Here is a 17,990-nt window from a genome sequence, read left to right as displayed (position 1 = left end):
TTATTTTTGGAGGTGGAGACGTTCTGGCACCTGTGGCATGGGCCGAGTTGCGTCCCTCCCTTTTGGGGTGTCAGAGTGGGGTGGCTGCCAGGTCATGAAACTGTTTATTCAAAATTGTAATCACTGTGCTTAATTCATCCCTGTGTGCTGGTTGCTAGTGGTGGATGGATTCTGGTACCTGTGGTGGTGGGGGAAGCTAGCGTGACTGCTGACCCTCTGACATATGCTCACTACAGACTGCATGTGTAAACCATGCATGCTCACTACAGACTGCTAGTGTAAACCATGCATGCTCACTACAGACTGCTAGTCTAAACCATGCATGCTCATTACAGGCTGCTAGTCTAAACCATGTCATGGTGGGAGGTTATTCCCGTGGTGACCGCTAGAGGGCCTGGGATCATTGTTATCACCTGTTCCTCGTTTGCATTAGGGGAATGACCTCCCAGCTGTGTATTTAAGGCCAGTTTGTATGAGCCTCAGTGCTTTTGTGTTACTGTTCGCTCTAACACCAAGCCGGTAAATGCACACGGTAGACTCGAGGTTTGAGTCAGGTACTGTGCAGGTGTGTGTTCACTGATTTAAACTTCCTAACTAATTATTCTAAAAGGTAGGAAGGCGTTTGGTGTGGTTCTACTGACGCCTTCCCTAAGGGTTTATTTTCTTCTTTTATTTTGGGCTCGTGTGAGCCGGCGGTAGAGGGACGTTGTCCCCGGTAAATGTATTTTGGTTTGTGTTTATTCCTGAGCTGCGCCTCATGGTTTTTGTTTAGCCTACGCTGTTTTTGGCTAGGTTGTATTTTTATTTCATTGCCCCTGATTGGGCACTCTCTGTGCTCGTTATTCGGCACAGTTACTGGTCGGTACACTCGCCCTGTTCTCAAAGGGTCGTTTTATTTTCTTCAGCCATTTTGGGCTCCTTTTCTGTTTTCCCTATTAAGAATCGCCTTCGGGTTTGTTTTTGTTCTCCCCCCTGTTACGGGAGTTATTCTCATTTTTTGTCCCACTTATCCCTGTACTCTGCCCCTGGGATCTAGGAGGGGTATTATTTAGTCGCACTTGGTCCTCCGCTCCAACCCCTCCCTGATAAACCATGCATGCTCACTACAGACTGCTTGTGTAAACCATGCATGCTCACTACAGACTGCTAGTGTAAACCATGCATGCTCACTACAGACTGCTTGTGTAAACCATGCATGCTCACTACAGACTGCTAGTGTAAACCATGCATGCTCACTACAGACTGCTAGTGTAAACCATGCATGCTCACTACAGACTGCTAGTGTAAACCATGTATGCTCACTACAGACTGCTAGTGTAAACCATGTATGCTCACTACAGACTTCTAGTGTAAACCATGTATGCTCACTACAGACTTCTAGTGTAAACCATGTATGCTCACTACAGACTGCTAGTGTAAACCATGCATGCTCACTACAGACTGCATGTGTAAACCATGTTTGCTCACTACAGACTGCTGGTCTAAACCCCCTACACCCCTGTTCCTCCCTCGTGTAATAGACTATCACATATGGGCAGCAAGGTGGTCCAGTGAATAGCACTGTCACCTCACAACAAGAATGTCCCGGAAACCTCCGGGTACTTCGGTTACCTCCCACATCCAAATATCAACCGAACCCAAACACATCATTGTGTCCTGTGCTGCCGGATCTGTTCTGTGTGTCCCCCTCTGGGGGCTGTCTGCTGCCTCCTCCCGGTCTGATCCATCCCTGCTTGTATGGAGGGCCAGGAGGGCTTCCAGAACAGAGCCATACCACAAAACATAACTTTCTTTTTATTTTGTAAAACCCCACGCTAACCCAACAACGGAATTTAGTGAGGGCTGAAGGTATCAGCGTGCTCGTCCTTCTGGTGTTGCTGAAAGAATACAGGGTTTGCTGTTGCAGAAATAAAACCATTGCACCAGTCGCACTGAAACAATCAGAATAATACCAAACATGAATATTATCTTAGCTGACTTTGTCATGAAACATCCAATGCTGTACACATCATTTAGTGACTGAGTAAAAGAGGGAGAGAGCAATAAAGGGGGGTTCAGGAGAAGGTCAGGGCCTAACAGGCCGTGCCCTCTGAAACCTTCCCGTGCCGTAAAGGATGTTGCCCCTTCGTAACGGGTTTTACGGCTGGAGGCCTGAGTCTTCCCCCACAGGCTCCTGCCCGTATGGGTGGGGAGATAGTGGGGGTTAATGGTGCATGCTCCTGGGTTAAATTACTTTACAGCCACATTTTGCCACAATACCAGAGGAAGCCAGCAAGCTGACCAGCCCTGGGTGATAATGCCAGATGTCCGCCTTACCACCCTGTCCAGGGTGTATTCTTGCCTTTCGCCCAATGTATGCTGGGATAGGTTCCAGCCCCCCTGCCACCCTGTTCAGGATAAGCGGGTTAAGATAATGGATGGATGGATAATAATAATAATAATACATGTCTCCGACTGTGCTCCTCCTCCACCTTTTGGCCACAAGCTTTTTAGATACAGTAGACAAACATCCTGAACACTTTTTAGAATAACAAATACAAGTAGACAAGCAAGGTACTGGGCAGAAGTCTCTGGGCAGTGGCCCTTTTATCTGGCCCACTGGTTCCTGGATGTAGAGAAATGTTGCAACTCAGCAGTGAATATTAGACTTGTTTACCAACTTAAGTGCAGCTGAGTCCAGATATGATTTAGTCCACAGGGAGGGAGTAATGTTCCCCCTTCCATTAAATTCAGAAACGTCATTCAACCTTGGTTGTGTTAAACGCAAATGTCGACTTCTCCCTTTCTTTTTCCTAGAAATAGGGGTGCGGAAAAAAATAATATTTGTTAGTAATGTTTTAGGGGGCATTTGCATGGTTATTGAAGACTACTTCCAGTTAAATTTTGGGCAAGTTTTAATAAGTAATGTATATAGCTTGTGTTTCCTCCCAAATCCCAAATCCTCCGGAATTCAGTGTTGCTTGGCTGTAGAGGAACCTCTTTGGGTTCTGCTTCCAGACCTCTCTCTCTCCATACATCACACAAGCTGCCATTACACTCCCCAACCACCAGAGGGAGACAGAGTGGTACTGTTGCTCCTGATGTAAAAGCACTACAGTATAATCAGAGAGAGGAAACAGTCTGGTGTTAAACTCAGTGACTGAACTGCAGTGTGGGAAAAGAAGGGGTTGCTGGGAGAATGTGCTGTATGGGAGAAGCAGCTTTTCAGTGCTCTCAAGTGATGGAGGGCATTGCAGAAATGACATTTGTTGTTAAATATGATCAAACATACTAAAATAGGACAACAGAAAAAAATCACTGATGAGCATATCATGGAAAAAGTTCCAAAGCTGGACTGGAGAAAATCGCAGTTATCAGAGAGTAGAAAATGGCCTTCGACATTGAGCCCAGCATTCCCTCAGTCAGACTGTACATTAAATGTATATGGATATGCTGTAACTGAACATTTCCATGTGCCTCAATGAGGTCCTTGACTTTTTGAACTCCCATAGAAACTGCCATCAGAATAGAAAACATGTACATTTTCTCAAATCATATTTTACACAATCTTACCACTTCAGTCCTTCACACATTTGCACGTCTACATGTACACAGCTCAATGTCAGAAACCGTTATTTTGACATTTGAATGTTTGACAGATTAAAAATAGCAGTGAACAGTGCACATGTCCCAGCCCTCTATAGACCCACTGCTGTTCACACATCAGAGCTCCTCTAACTGTGTGTGACAGGATTTGTATAGAGGAAGGGGCTTTGCATACCTGTCCTGCCTCACTGCTCCACACACTTTAAGACCCCTAGTACTGATCAGTGACTGTCCAGTCCATTCACAGACACTGACACAGGCAGCATTATAATGATGTCAGTCCTTCTACTGCTGGTGATTCTGGGACTTGTTGTACAGGGTGAGCAAGATTGAAACATTTTAACTTGCGATTTTGGTTATATTTAACATTTCATATGCCAACTTCTCTCTTTTCACAACAGTGCTATTATCGTCTATTCAAACATATCAGAATATTACATGGGGTTTGTCAATATTAATGTGCATTGAACTACATTTCTTAATTTTCCTTTTCAGAATCAATGGCAGATATAGTTGTGACTCAGTCTCCATCAGCTCAGGCTGTTCAGCAGGGACACACTGTCTCTATCAGCTGTACAGTCAGTCAGAGTGTTTTTGTTTATTCCGACGGTGATTCTGCTCTCTACTGGTACCTGCAGAAACCTGGTCAGGCTCCTAAACTTCTGATTAAGTATGCTACAACACGCGAGTCTGGGATTCCTGATCGTTTCAGTGGGAGTGGATCTGGGACTCAGTTTACACTGAAAATCACTGGAGTCCAGGCTGAAGATGCAGGAGATTATTACTGTCAGAGTGTACACAGCATCAGTGGTAGCAGGGTGTTCACACAGTGATACAGAGCCGTACAAAAACCTCCCTCAGTCAGACTGCACAGAGACTGCACTGCTGCAGCTGGGACCTACTGCAGGTGCTGAGGGGGGAGGCACTGATCTGTAACACTCAGCGGCTCTGCTCTAAAACATTGAGTTTTGTTGTGCAATAAGGACTGTAATTTTTATTGAATCAAATTTAATGCTATTTCTCTCAATGTTAATGTCAGCACATTAAAATCTTCCTCTTACTATCCATTTTCTAAGTTTGTTTAAAACTTCTCATTGAAAAAACATCAGGAAGGAGGACTCTATCACCACTTTGCAAAATGCAGACTGAAGAAAACACAAAAATAGTGAAGCAGCCCCACAATGGAGCTCAAAACTGGCCACAGCTCCGACCAGAGGGAGGGTGTCAGTGGGCTCAGTTTGCCCTCCTCATCACACAAGAGCCTCTCATCTGCAGTCTGTCTGCAGTCTGCCTGTATTAGCTGAACAGGATGTACAGTCCTCCATCACAATGGCTGTACATCTAAGTGAGTGAACTGCAGTGTGTGAGAAGAAGAGGCTGCAGGGAACATGAGCTTTAAATTAGGACAACAGAACAAATCCATCCATCCATCCATCCATTATCTTAACCCGCTTATCCTGAACAGGGTCGCAGGGGGGCTGGAGCCTATCCCAGCATACATTGGGCGAAAGGCAGGAATACACCCTGGACAGGTCGCCAGTCCATCGCAGGGCACACACACCATTCACTCACACACTCATACCTATGGGCAATTTAGACTCTCCAATCAGCCTAACGTGCATGTCTTTGGACTGTGGGAGGAAACCGGAGTACCCGGAGGAAACCCACGCAGACACGGGGAGAACATGCAAACTCCGCACAGAGAGGCCCCGGCCGACGGGGATTCGAACCCAGGACCTCCTTGCTGTGAGGCAGCAGTGCTACCCACTGCACCATCCGTGCCGCCACAACAGAACAAATCAGTGATGAAAATATGATGCAAAGGTTTCACTGCTGCACTGGAGAAAATATCACAGTCATCATTGTTCAAGTAGAAATTAGAATAGAACAGAGTTTTATTGCCATTTGCACAGGTACAATACAGTACAGGTACATTGGAATTCTTGTGCGTTCTCTTCCAGTCAGGCAAGTAAAAAATACACATAAATAATAAATAATAAAGGTGAGGCTAGTGCAAGTAAAAACAGTGCAGATGTACATACAAAACAATACAATACAATCCTATATAAGAAAAATAAATAAATAAAAAGGAGACATTTCTTATTGCACATTGTTATATTTTGCTCGATTTACAGTGTACTGCACATGTTGAGGAATGGATATATTGCATATTCTGTGTGAGTGGGGGCAGATAATGTCAGTGGGGAGTGAGGTGTTTCCATCCCTCCTTAATGTCCTGTGCCACTAGCCTGACAGTGGCTGGGAAGAAGCTGTTGTGAAAGCGGGCCCTGTGAGTTTTGATGCTCACAGGCCTGCGATGCCTCAGGTTGTAGCCTGAGTCCACCCATTTGAACAGGGTGTGTGCTGGGTGCTGTTTGTCCTTGAGGATACACTGTGCTCTCCTCCTGCAGAGCTGGGTGTATATAGTGTCCATGGAGGGGAGATGAGAGCCGATGATTCTCTCTGCTGTCTTTATGACCCGTTGCAGTTCTTTCCTCTCAGCCATAGTGGTGTTTCCGTACCACACTGTGGTACCACTGGTGAGGATACTTTCCACAAGTCCTCTGTAGACTTGGGTGAGGGGCTGGAGTCCGAGTCTGGCCTTATTCAGCAGCCTGATGAAATATAACCTCTGCTGAGCTTTTTTCACTGTAGCTGCAGTGTGTTTTGCCCAGCTGAGGCTCTCACTGATCTGAAGGCCCAGGAACCTGTCGCTCTCAGTCCGCTCAACCACTGTCCCCTTGATGACGAGAGGCTGCAGAGAGGGGGCTTTTTTCCTGAAATCCAGACCTTGGGTATATGTCCTCTTGGCAGCCCGAATGGATTTTTAGAGCTCATAGCAGGAATGTCTGTACTCCATAATGTCCCCTGACTTGAAAGCTGCACACCGGTTCCTGATCTTGCTGCGTACATCCGCATTGAACCAGGGCTTCTGACTGGGAAACACACGAATAGTCCGGGTGGGAATGCAGATTGAAGTGCACCAGTCAATATCGCTGCTAACAGTATCTGTGTACTCATGTATGTTGTCTGTGGCTACCTTAAAAGTGTCCATATCTGTGGCTTCCAAACACCCCTGCAGTTCTGCTAGTGCATCTTCAGTCCACATCTTCACAGTTCTTACTATATATCAAAGGTATATGATATCAAAGGTAGACTGTTACAAAAACTAGACCATTACACCAGTCGCATTGAACCAATCAGAATAACACCAAACATTACTATATTCTGACCTGGGATTATCATGAAACAACTTAATGCCATCTCCAGTATTCCTGTGCTCTAACCCTGAAGGAATGTGAGAGAAGGGGGGCTCCAGGAATCCTTCTCTAGCTCTCCCCTACAGGCATGTGTGCCAAAAGGTGGGGGTTAACAATGCATGCTCCAGGAGGGGGAAGTCAGCAAGCTGACCAGCGCATGACACCAAATGTTACTTATTGCTGGCTTACAGGTCATTAAGAGAGGTTAACAGAGAGGTCATTCAGAGAGGTTAACAGAGAGGTCATTCAGAGAGGTCTTGAAGAGAGGTTAACACAGTGCAGTACCTAATATTCACACAGCATACATTGGGCGAGAGGCTGGAATGCACTGTAGACAGGTCCCCAGTCCATCACAGGGCACATTCACTCACACCCTCATACTTATGGGTGATCTTTTCCAAACTCCAAATTCACAACCATGTTCTCCAAAAAAAACATGGTTTTTTAATATTTCCAAGACTAAAGAGGCACTTTCATACTTATTCACTATTTATTTCAGTATAATTCCCTCCAAAATCTTCATGGATTCAGGGTTGTTTGACTGTAGAGGACTCCACTACGGGTTGCGCTTCCAGAGGACTCTCTCCAGACGTCACACAAGCTGCGATTACACTCTCAAACCACCAGGAGGAGTCAGAGTGCTGCTGTTGCTCCCGATGTAAAAGCACTACAGTATAATAAGAGAGGAAACTACAGGCTGGTATTAAATCACACCTGGCCAGTGCTGACTGTTTGAAGCAGCCCCACAAGGGAGCTCAAAACTGGCCACAGCACCAACCAGAGGGAGGGTGTCAGTGGGCTCAGTTTCCACTATGCATCACAGTAGAATCGTACATTTTGACTAAATTTAGTTTGGTCCTAATTTAGTTTGGTAGGACAAATCAGTGATGAAAATATGGTGGAATAGTTTTACTCATGCACTGGAGAAAATCTCACAGTAATAAAATGAAGTATAAAGTCTCCTTCTACAGTTATCCCAGTACTACCCCTCTGTTACCAGAAGGCTTCTCACTCTAATCATCTGAAAACTACAGGGTCACATGTGAAGGAAGAACCTGCTCATAGCGGCAAAATGCAAAAACTCACCACAGAGTTTTAATGAACTTTAATTTTGCATGGATAAACTGTGATTTAATCATTCCCTGTGTATATGTGATATTCCTGACTTATACTGTCATTTCTGATACTGAAACTTTGTTCACTCACAATTTATAAAGCTCAAGTTTTTAAGAATCTTCGCTCATATGCAGGCACCTGTGACCACGTAGACAAACTGTAGACAAAAGAGCAATATCATTTCAATAATTGCAAATAATTGTTGGTCAATAAAAGCTGTAAACAGTGCATTGCTTGTAATGACTCTTACAATCTTATTTTCTTCTCTCAAGTAGAATATATTAGCTCATTTTATCTACTTGCTAGAACGTGAAACTGTATTACCCTATTGGTCAATCTTAAATTGAATAAAACTGTGTGACCTCATTGGCAATATTTTGGTGTAATTTAGACTGACATATGTTTTGTTTTTGGGGGTGAATATGCACTACAGACCCACTGCCTTTCACAAATCAGAGCTCCTCTATGTGTGACAGAATTTGTATAGAGGAAAGGGCTTTGCATACCTGTCCTGCCTCACTGCTCCACACACTTTAAGACCCCCAGTACTGATCAGTGACTGTCCAGTCCTTTCACAGACACTGACACAGGCAGCATTATGATGATGTCAGTCTTTCTTCTGCTGCTGATGCTGGGACTCTTTGTACAGGGTGAGCAACATCTGAATTTGGGATCTTGGTTATATTTTAAACTCTTATCACAACAGTGCCATTGTTGTCAATTGAAATTTACCAGAATATTACGCAGTGTCTGATAATATTAATGTCCATTGACCTATATTGACCTATATACCTCTTTGTATTTTGTTTTCCAGAATCAATGGCAAATATAGTAGTGACTCAGTCTCCATCAGCTCAGACTGTTCAGCAGGGAGACTCTGTTTCTATACGCTGTACAGCCAGTCAGAGTGTATACGTTGATTTTGCTGGTGACCACTGTCTGCACTGGTACCTGCAGAAACCTGGTCAGGCTCCTAAACTTCTGATTAAGTATGCCACAACAGGCGAGTCTGGGATTCCTGATCGTTTCAGTGGGAGTGGATCTGGGACTCAGTTTACACTGAAAATCACTGGAGTCCAGGCTGAAGATGCAGGAGAGTATTACTGTCAGAGTTACCACTACATCAACAGTAAAGCTGTGTTCACACAGTGATACAGAGCCGTACAAAAACCTCCCTCAGTCAGACTGCACAGAGATTGCACTGCTGCAGCTGGGACCTACTGCAGTTGCTGAGGGGGGAGGCACTGATCTCTGACACCAATACTGCCAGCAGGGCTGTAGGGGGCGACAATGAGCTGCAGCCCTGAACACACACCTCTCTGTGCTGAAGAGGAGCTGCTCTGTGTCACATACAGAACCCATAGCAGAGCTGCTGCTGAACCACACACACTCCTGTAGCACAACATCACAGACATCACACAGTGTATCACACACACACTCCTGTACCACAACATCACAGACATCACACAGTGTATCACACACTCCTGTACCACAACATCACAGACATCACACAGTGTATCACACACACTCCTGTACCACAACATCACAGACATTACACAGTGTACCACACACACTCCTGTACCACAACATCACAGACATCACAATAATAATCACCTGGGTGTTGGGGTTTCAAGTAGATGACATGAAATATTAGCGGGTTTGACTTCAATACACAGATCAGGATTCATGTCATTAAAGCTGTTTCTGTTCAGATGGTATGCAAGCAACTCTCAGCTTTCCTGGACTGAATCACAGAATCAGATTTTACTGTGTTGTGAATTCTTACAGAGACCTGATCATCATTTTTGTAAAAATGGTCATGGCATGACTTTGTCACAGACTGCAGGGAATACAAAGCATTTTTCTCAAGTGTTAAACAAGCATAAAAGTATCAAATAATATTATTATGTACCCAATTTTTTCAGATTACTTTGCACAAACCAGCATGAACATAAGAATGTTCAGCATGAGAATATCAAATACTATTAATTGAGAGGATTTTTTATAACTCAAGGAATGTGCACATGCATCCATTGTGTTTCAGGCATGATTCAGTGATTGATATTACCAGTACAGAATGTTTCAATTCAGTGAACAAATGTTGTATTGTGTACTTTCAATTTCTAAAAGGGGATATGTAAACCAACAGACATCTCTTATTCACACAGGATTAGAATGAATAAGTAATGCACCCACACTGGGATATGTCACCATGTTGAAGTGTTGAAGGCATTGGTGCAAATCTGTTCTCTTGTCATTAATTGTTTTCATCTCCAATCCCACCAAATTCGGAATGCCCAATTTGTAAACTACGTCCAAGCATGCTCAATACTGCCAGTAGAAGACTGGCGCTTCTCTTCCAAAAGTAACACCCAACATCAGCCAGACACTTCTGTTCACACTGCAGGCACAAGCTGCACATGCACACAACAGGGGCAGAGAGAACGCCACAGGCACCCAGACGGCCAACAGGGGGCGCTCCAGCAATGAACACTGCTATCCCTGCTGACTGAATCCCTCCCATAACCCCCTTGGGCGACACAAAGCCAACATGGACCGACCCTGCAGGACTGCCAGTCACAGTCAGCCTGAGACCATGCTGCTCACTCACTTACTGCAAGTGGACATTTTACTGAGTGATCTACCCAGCAGCCCATTTCAGTCTCAAGACTCTTTAGAACTTGTACTTCCATAATGCTTATCTCTACTGCATCTCTATGTGCTTTCATGTGGACATAAAGACTACTCGTGTACAGTGTTATTCATTGACATCTACTTTAGATGTGCCTCTTGGTCATCACCTCTCCTCTCTATTACACCTCTCTGCTGGCACAATGAATGCCCTCTTTGCTGACATTGATGTATCAGAAGTGAGAGAATGAACAAAACCAAACGTCCAGACATGAAATCTCTAATCTGAGACTGACGCTAGAGCAGGTGTGAGGTACAGCCCCCTCCCTTTCTCACCTCACTACAGAAATGATCCCTCCACCCTCTCCTGTTCAAACAGCTCTCAGTGGTGAGGGGGTATTTTGGGCTGTGGGGGTGAAACTCAGATTTGCATGTGCAGGTGGGGCAGGCTGGTTCTGCTGTCCCTCAGTGGGACTGACTCAATCTCAGAATAGAGCAGCACTGTGGCAGGGTGTCTGGGCCGTCCCCAGGGGGTTAGTGTGAGCTGAGCACACATCCTGCTGTACAGAACTGCTCTGAGCATGCTGCACACATCACTGCTCCTCTCAGCAGGCCTCCAGAGCTGGGACTGCCCCTCCTCAACTGATTCCAGATCAGTTCTTTCACACAGTCTCTTATCACCTCCGTCTAGTCTCTGTGTGAGAGCACTATAAACTGATCCCAGATCGGTTCTTTCACACACAGTCTCTTATCCATCTCGTGGAGTCCACTACGACCAGTAAAAACCCAATAACATTTAAACAATGCCTCAAGTTATGCATAAATAATATAAAAATCAAGGTTATAAGTACATAGCTGCCCCATATTCTTTGCCAAATTGCATTTCTATAGATTAGGTTCAATAGTAATTTTATTCGGACAAATCAATAAAAGTAATTATCATACTCAGGTTGCATTTCTGTGTGGTTTGTCTGGAGACTTATGTCAGCAACACTCTACAGATCAGGCAATTATGAATTATATGAATAGATCTATTATTCTACCTATTCTTCGACAATTTACTTAAAGCTATCCATCATTATCATCACTTGTAAATGTGTGTGTGTTTTGCAAAAGTATTTCTAGTGGCAAGAATATAATTATCATTTAATCAAAGAAACGGCAGCCCAAAAACCACAGGATCATCAGAAGCACAAACATCTATTTTTATAACAAATGCCAGACACACAGTAGTTCTTCAAAGAGTCTTTATTATGTCAATGATATTGATCTAACAGCTATTCTCAAAACCACACAATCACAAATAAGAATGCATATTTGTTGAAGAGCACAAGCAGAGCACATGTCAGATATTAGCACTGAAAGCTCAGGCTGGGGGAAGGATTCACACACAGGCTCAGCTCAGTGTGACAGCAGTAAGGAGCAGAGAGGCTGAGGGCAGAACAGGGTAAAAACAGTGTGACCAGAGTGTGTGAGCTGGGCCTCCACCCAGCCTACTAAGAACAGTGGGCTCTCCTCAGTGTCTGAGGGGGGGCAGACAGGGAGCCCTTTGTGGCCTCACAGGTCAGTGACCCTGCCTTCACCCAGTCGTTCACACTGAGAGTCAGGGAGCTGCTCCAGCTGTACAGGCCGTCCTTCCCCAGGACCCCCACACTCCCGGCCACGCCCAAGCTCCTACTGGTACCGTCCACTTTCCAGCGCAGAGTCCAGTCTGAGGGGAAGCCCTTGTTGGCCAGACACACCAGTGTGGCCTTTCCCTGCTTCAGCTCCACACTGGAGGGGGGCAGGACTGTGAGGGTGGGAACTGTGTCACCTGGGAGACGCAGAGAGACGTGAGGTCAGAGAGTGGACACACCCCCATGTGTCAATCATTCTGTCCTTACAATGAGACATGACTGAGACACAGAGAATGTCAGGTGTTACTCATAGGCAGTGGCTGAAGATCATTTATCCTGATTTGCTTCATCTTGTACAGCATAAAGCACATTGACATGTTTTAAGGTTCTATCTACTTGCATTCCATTATTATCAGAACCTGTGACTGCACTTTACAATGAAAAATTCATCACAACAAATCTGTTTTTAGTAGTTCCAGTTTGCTCCACTTTTGCACCTCAAAAGTGGCGCAAATCTCTGTCCGATATTTTATTGCTATGTCCTTATAATTATACTTTCTGATTAGAAAATTATATGTTAGTTGATAATGGTATTATGCTCTGAAAACCTACAGAATAAGATTAATTTGTTGTCCGTCTCATTTACAAAATAAATACGCGCTAAATACGATAATAATATAATAGAAAGAAATTAACCAATTCAGCAAAATTATTCAGTCCATTGACATTTCTCGTTTTTTTATGATTCAAACCAATGGTGTCGAGTAGCTACGGAACGTTATGACACGAGCCTGGGACTACAGAACAGAAATGTGTCATGTAATAGACATGTTATTCATCCAATGATACGGTCATATATTATAATTATAACATTATAAATAAAAAAATTCTAAAATCATAAAACTATCGAATTTAATCGGCAATACAACCATAACGTGTAGGCTGCCAAGTACGGTCCTATTTTATTCAAGTATGTAAAATAAAGAACTCTTTGACTTCGGCATTTTAAGTTTTAGAATTAAAAATAGTCCGGTTATGATTGATGGGCTATATCATGACTTTCTATCATTTCATTTAATGTGACGCAAATAACAAATCAGTGGCTGCACTTCAAACTGCTACAGAGCCGCTTTGATTCCACCGAATGAACCAATGCTATTTATTTAGTACTGCACGGAATAAAGTTCACTCAGGACTGTATTCTAAACATCAATGCGATAGCTAAAAACACTGTTTGAATCTAGTGGGCTAGTTTAAATTGCCAAGCTTATTAAAATAATTAAACCGACATCTAACGTCGGAAACTTGCAGGATATTTATAAAAAACAGAATAATAATACAGTAAAAATATCGATATGGACGTAGCCTATCTGAAAGAGAGATTATTTTGGATACTTCCAACGGAGTGAACCCGAGTGAACAGACTCATTCACCAGCCGTACAAAAACCTCTTGCTCAAAAGACACTGCCGTCCTTTGCCTGTTCAGGTGCAACTTCACGCCGCTTTTCAAACGAGTCAATCATTTGCTTGTAAAAATGTGTAACATTTTCCTAGATTTTATGCATCATACCCAAATGTACTCTACTCTACTGAGCGTTTATGTGGGCAAGATTTAAAAGAATTTTAAATCAATGTCTAATCGTACAAGGATTCCTGTTATTTAAGCATCGCGAGAATTATTTAAAATCGAAATCTAACATCGTAAAATGACAATATATTTTAAAATAAAGCACAAACATCGACATGGATATATCTGAAAGATAAATTACTTACGTCCAACTGACAGTCTTGTTCCGCCACCGAAAGTCAACCACAGTGATACAGACTCATTCACCAGCCGTACAAAAACCTCTTGCTCAGGACACTGTCGTCCTAAGCCTTTTTCATTCTGACTTCACGCAGATTTTAAGTCAACCATTTATAATGTGTAACAGCATACCCGAAGCTTTTTATGTAGGCATATCCTACACCCATGTATCCTACTCTCTTTACCTTTTCAAAATTAAGTTTTTTGTTCTGTCTAGTTTCACGACTGACTCGGTTGTAATAAGATAATATGAAATATACAATGCTAGCAATTCGCAAAAACTTTCAGCAAAATTAATGTATAACAACTGATCGAATCGCCATCTATTTTTGCGGAAAAATCTTGAAAAGTTTTACTGCCGATTTCCAGTTTGGTCCCGCCACCGAATGTCCACCACAGTGATTGGGTATGATTAGCTGGCTGTACAAAAACCTGCCTCAACAGATAGTTGAACCGACCCACTGTGTAGTGTTCGTAAGTCCCCTACTGGAGAATTTTGAAACGACCATTACGATGGTATTCTGAAAACGGAATAATTCATATTAAACATATCTAAACTTATATTTAGTGTATAATGCTGATTGTGACAGGGGTAGTAGTGGAAGATGAGCAGATTCACCTCCTCTTTGGACGTCATCATGGATTCCTGCTTTTGCGCACCCCAGAGACATTCAGCAGCATGGAAAACCACAGTGCTAATTATTCATTTTTAATTTGTCTTCTTCTTAATCTTCAACAGACCTCATTTCGACAACTTAAAAAAGCAGTCTTGAGCCAATGGCCACTTGAACTTCATTTTGAATTGTGCTTAGAGCAGTAGCACTGTTTCTCCTGAGGTACTAACACTGATATGAAAGTGGAAGTTACCATCTGGTGTTGAATCCTGACGGTGCTGCTGCTGACTGTGACCAGCAGCTCCACAGGCCAGTGTGTAAGTGGCCATAGTGCTGATCAGAAAGGGAGGCTTTCAGTGGGCTCAGCTGCTCCTGTCTCATCCTGCCAGAGAGACTCATCTGCAAGATATAAAATATGAATGAGTAAGCCAGCAGAGATGGTGCAGTGGGTAGCACTGCTGCCTCAGAGCAAGGAGGTCCTGGGTTTGAATCCCCGTCGGCCGGGGCCTCTCTGTGCGGAGTTTGCATGTTCTCCCCGTGTCTGCGTGGGTTTCCTCCGGGTACTCCGGTTTCCTCCCGCAGTCCAAAGACATGCAGGTCAGGCTGATTGGAGAGTCTAAATTGCCCGTAGGTATGAGTGTGTGAGTGAATGGTGTGTGTGCCCTGCGATGGACTGGCGACCTGTCCAGGGTGTATTCCTGCCTTTCGCCCAATGTATGCTGGGATAGGCTCCAGCCCCCCTGCGACCCTGTTCAGGATAAGCGGGTTCAGATAATGGATGGATGGATGGATGGATGAATGAGTAAAATAATGAATAGTCCCACATTGAGGTCCCCAGGCTGTGGGCAGTGGCCCTTTTATCTGGTGGTGGGGAGCCTCTAAGTGCTGCTGGAGTCACTCCTGGAGGACCGCTGCTCCCAGGTGTTGAGTAACTGGTGTAATCACAGAGCTCTGTCTGGGCTGCTCCCAGGTGTTGAGTAACTGGTGTAAACACAGAGCTCTGTCTGGGCTGCTCCCTGCTGAAATTACAGGATGCTGTTCATCCTGCTCCCAATCACTGAATAACTGCTGTAATTACAGGATGCTGTTCATCCTGCTCCCAATCACTGAATAACTGCTGTAATTACAGGATGCTGTTCTTCCTGCTCCCAATCACTGAATAACTGCTGTAATTATAGGATGCTGTTCAGCCTGCTCCCAATCACTGAATAACTGCTGTAATTACAGGATGCTTTCCAGGCTGCTCTACTCTGGCCTGCGTCTGCTGTCCATGGTCCTGCAGACACGGGGATCTGGGAGAGGTCACAGGTCACGAGAGAGAAAAGAGAGCACAGCTTGGCGGGGCATCCAGTCCCTGCATCACAATAGGTCAAAATAGCAGTGAACAGTGCACATGTCCCAGCCCTCTATAGACCAACTGCTGTTCACACATCAGAGCTCCTCTAACTGTGTGTGACAGGATTTGTACAGAGGAAGGGGCTTTGCATATCTGTCCTGCCTCACTGCTCCACACACTTTAAGACCCCCAGTACTGATCAGTGACTGTCCAGTCCTTTCACAGACACTGACACAGGCAGCATTATGATGATGTCAGTCTTTCTACTGCTGCTGATGTTGGGACTCTTTGTACAGGGTGAGACAGATACGATTTAGTTTGGGATTTTGTTGACATAAATTTTATTTGCTTGCTTTTTACAATACAACTCCGTCACAACAGTGCCATGACTGTATATTCAAAGATGTCAGAATTTAAAAGTGTTATTTTATAATACTATTATCCATTGACCTACATTTCCTTGTTTTCCTTTTCAGAATCAATGGCAGATATAGTTGTGACTCAGTCTCCATCAGGTCAGGCTGTTCAGCAGGGAGGCACTGTCTCTATCAGCTGTACAGTCAGTCAGAGTGTTTACTACTACTCAGGCTATGGCCACTATCTCTACTGGTACCTGCAGAAACCTGGTCAGGCTCCTAAACTTCTGATTAAGTTTGCTACAACACGCGAGTCTGGGATTCCTGATCGTTTCAGTGGGAGTGGATCTGGGACTCAGTTTACACTGAAAATCACGGGAGTCCAGGCTGAAGATGCAGGAGATTATTACTGTCAGAGTTACCACAGTGGTGGTGTGTTCACACAGTGATACAGAGCCGTACAAAAACCTCCCTCAGTCAGACTGCACAGAGACTGCACTGCTGCAGCTGGGACCTACTGCAGGTGCTGAGGGGGGAGGCACTGACCCGAGACACTGACGGGCTCTGCTCTAAAACACTGAACTACTTTATGCAATAATAACTCCCATATTCTCAAATTTAATGCACTTTATCTCAATGTAAATGACAATCTTCTTCTAAGGGTCATTTTTTTTAGTATGTGTCGGGGTCCTCGCACGGGCTCCAAAATATGTAGGGGTCCTCGCACGGGGATCCAAATTATGTAGGGTCCTCGCACGGGCCGCCAAATAACGTAGGGATTGTACTCTCTACGAAACCGGGGCGCCAGTTAATGTTATGTAGCAGTATAACTTCAAAAAGTAATCGGTGTCATAAAATTACTGTTATCAGAAATATCCAACCACAAATTTAATATTTCAATTCGTAATTAAAATAACCAATATTAATGATTGAACACACCGATAACCTTAAGGTTGGAAGTTCTTCGAAAGACTGCTTTAACTCGGCTCTCATGTCTATGTGATTCCAAAATGGACACCGGGGATTAATAAAATATATTTATTAAACAACATACAAACACAGAACAGATAAACTAACGGGAATTAGTAGGGGAAGTTAGGGTGTGTGTGTGCGCGCGTGTGTGCGCGTGTGTGTTTGTGGGCGCGCGCAAGCGCGCGTGTCGCTTTAACAAAGGAAAGGTAAAAGTGGGAGTAGCTAGCTTGGGTAAGCTAGAGTTCTGGGTGTGTTAATGAGTGTCAGTGTTAGCTGTGAGAAGAGCGACTACTTGTGTAGTTCACTCTATATATGTGCGAAAGACGACCAATCAATTCACGTACATACACGGCTAACAGAATACATTCAAATGGTAAGACGGCAAATATAGAACTCAGATTCACAATATCAGTCAAGACTAAACTAAACACTGGCTATGCCTGAATGTTTGTTCTCTTACTGAGTCCAAACGCATTGGATCCAAAAGACGTGCTGTCCTTATAGGAGCCGCGATGGTGCTGTCCCCACCCACCTCTCCCCACCTTCAAACGCAAGCTGAAGACACACCTCTTCAAGCAGCACCTCTCCCCATCCCTCCCTACCTCCCTGTGAACCTTAATTGTTGTCTCTGTGACTTGCTTTGTGTATCGGTATTTTTTAGTTGGCTAGGTAAGCAGTGTTTTGATAGTTAACTTT

At 44.1% G+C, this 17,990-nt stretch overlaps 2 long non-coding RNA genes and 1 gene segment (V, D, J or C); 2 read left to right on the top strand and 1 right to left on the bottom strand.

The window, feature by feature from the left end:
• Positions 1-3,702: 3,702 nt before the first annotated feature.
• LOC133114996 (uncharacterized) lies at positions 3,703-4,648 on the top strand. The gene is made up of 2 exons (XR_009705592.1): positions 3,703-3,904; positions 4,081-4,648. It is a non-coding gene; the product is annotated as an uncharacterized LOC133114996 (long non-coding RNA).
• A 3,856-nt stretch (positions 4,649-8,504) lies between these two features.
• LOC133114001 (uncharacterized) lies at positions 8,505-8,841 on the top strand. The gene is made up of 2 exons (XR_009705527.1): positions 8,505-8,611; positions 8,776-8,841. It is a non-coding gene; the product is annotated as an uncharacterized LOC133114001 (long non-coding RNA).
• A 3,049-nt stretch (positions 8,842-11,890) lies between these two features.
• Positions 11,891-14,653, bottom strand: LOC133114164 (Ig kappa-b4 chain C region-like). The segment is given in 3 exon segments: positions 11,891-12,405; positions 13,983-14,097; positions 14,636-14,653. Coding segments are annotated over 3 exon segments (450 nt in total).
• Between the last annotated feature and the right edge of the window lie 3,337 nt (positions 14,654-17,990).

This window comes from Conger conger, chromosome 16, assembly GCF_963514075.1.
Source record: "Conger conger chromosome 16, fConCon1.1, whole genome shotgun sequence".
Lineage (NCBI taxonomy): Eukaryota > Metazoa > Chordata > Actinopteri > Anguilliformes > Congridae > Conger > Conger conger.
Note: the sequence above shows the minus strand (reverse complement) of the source record. Positions and strands in the feature narration are given on the sequence as shown.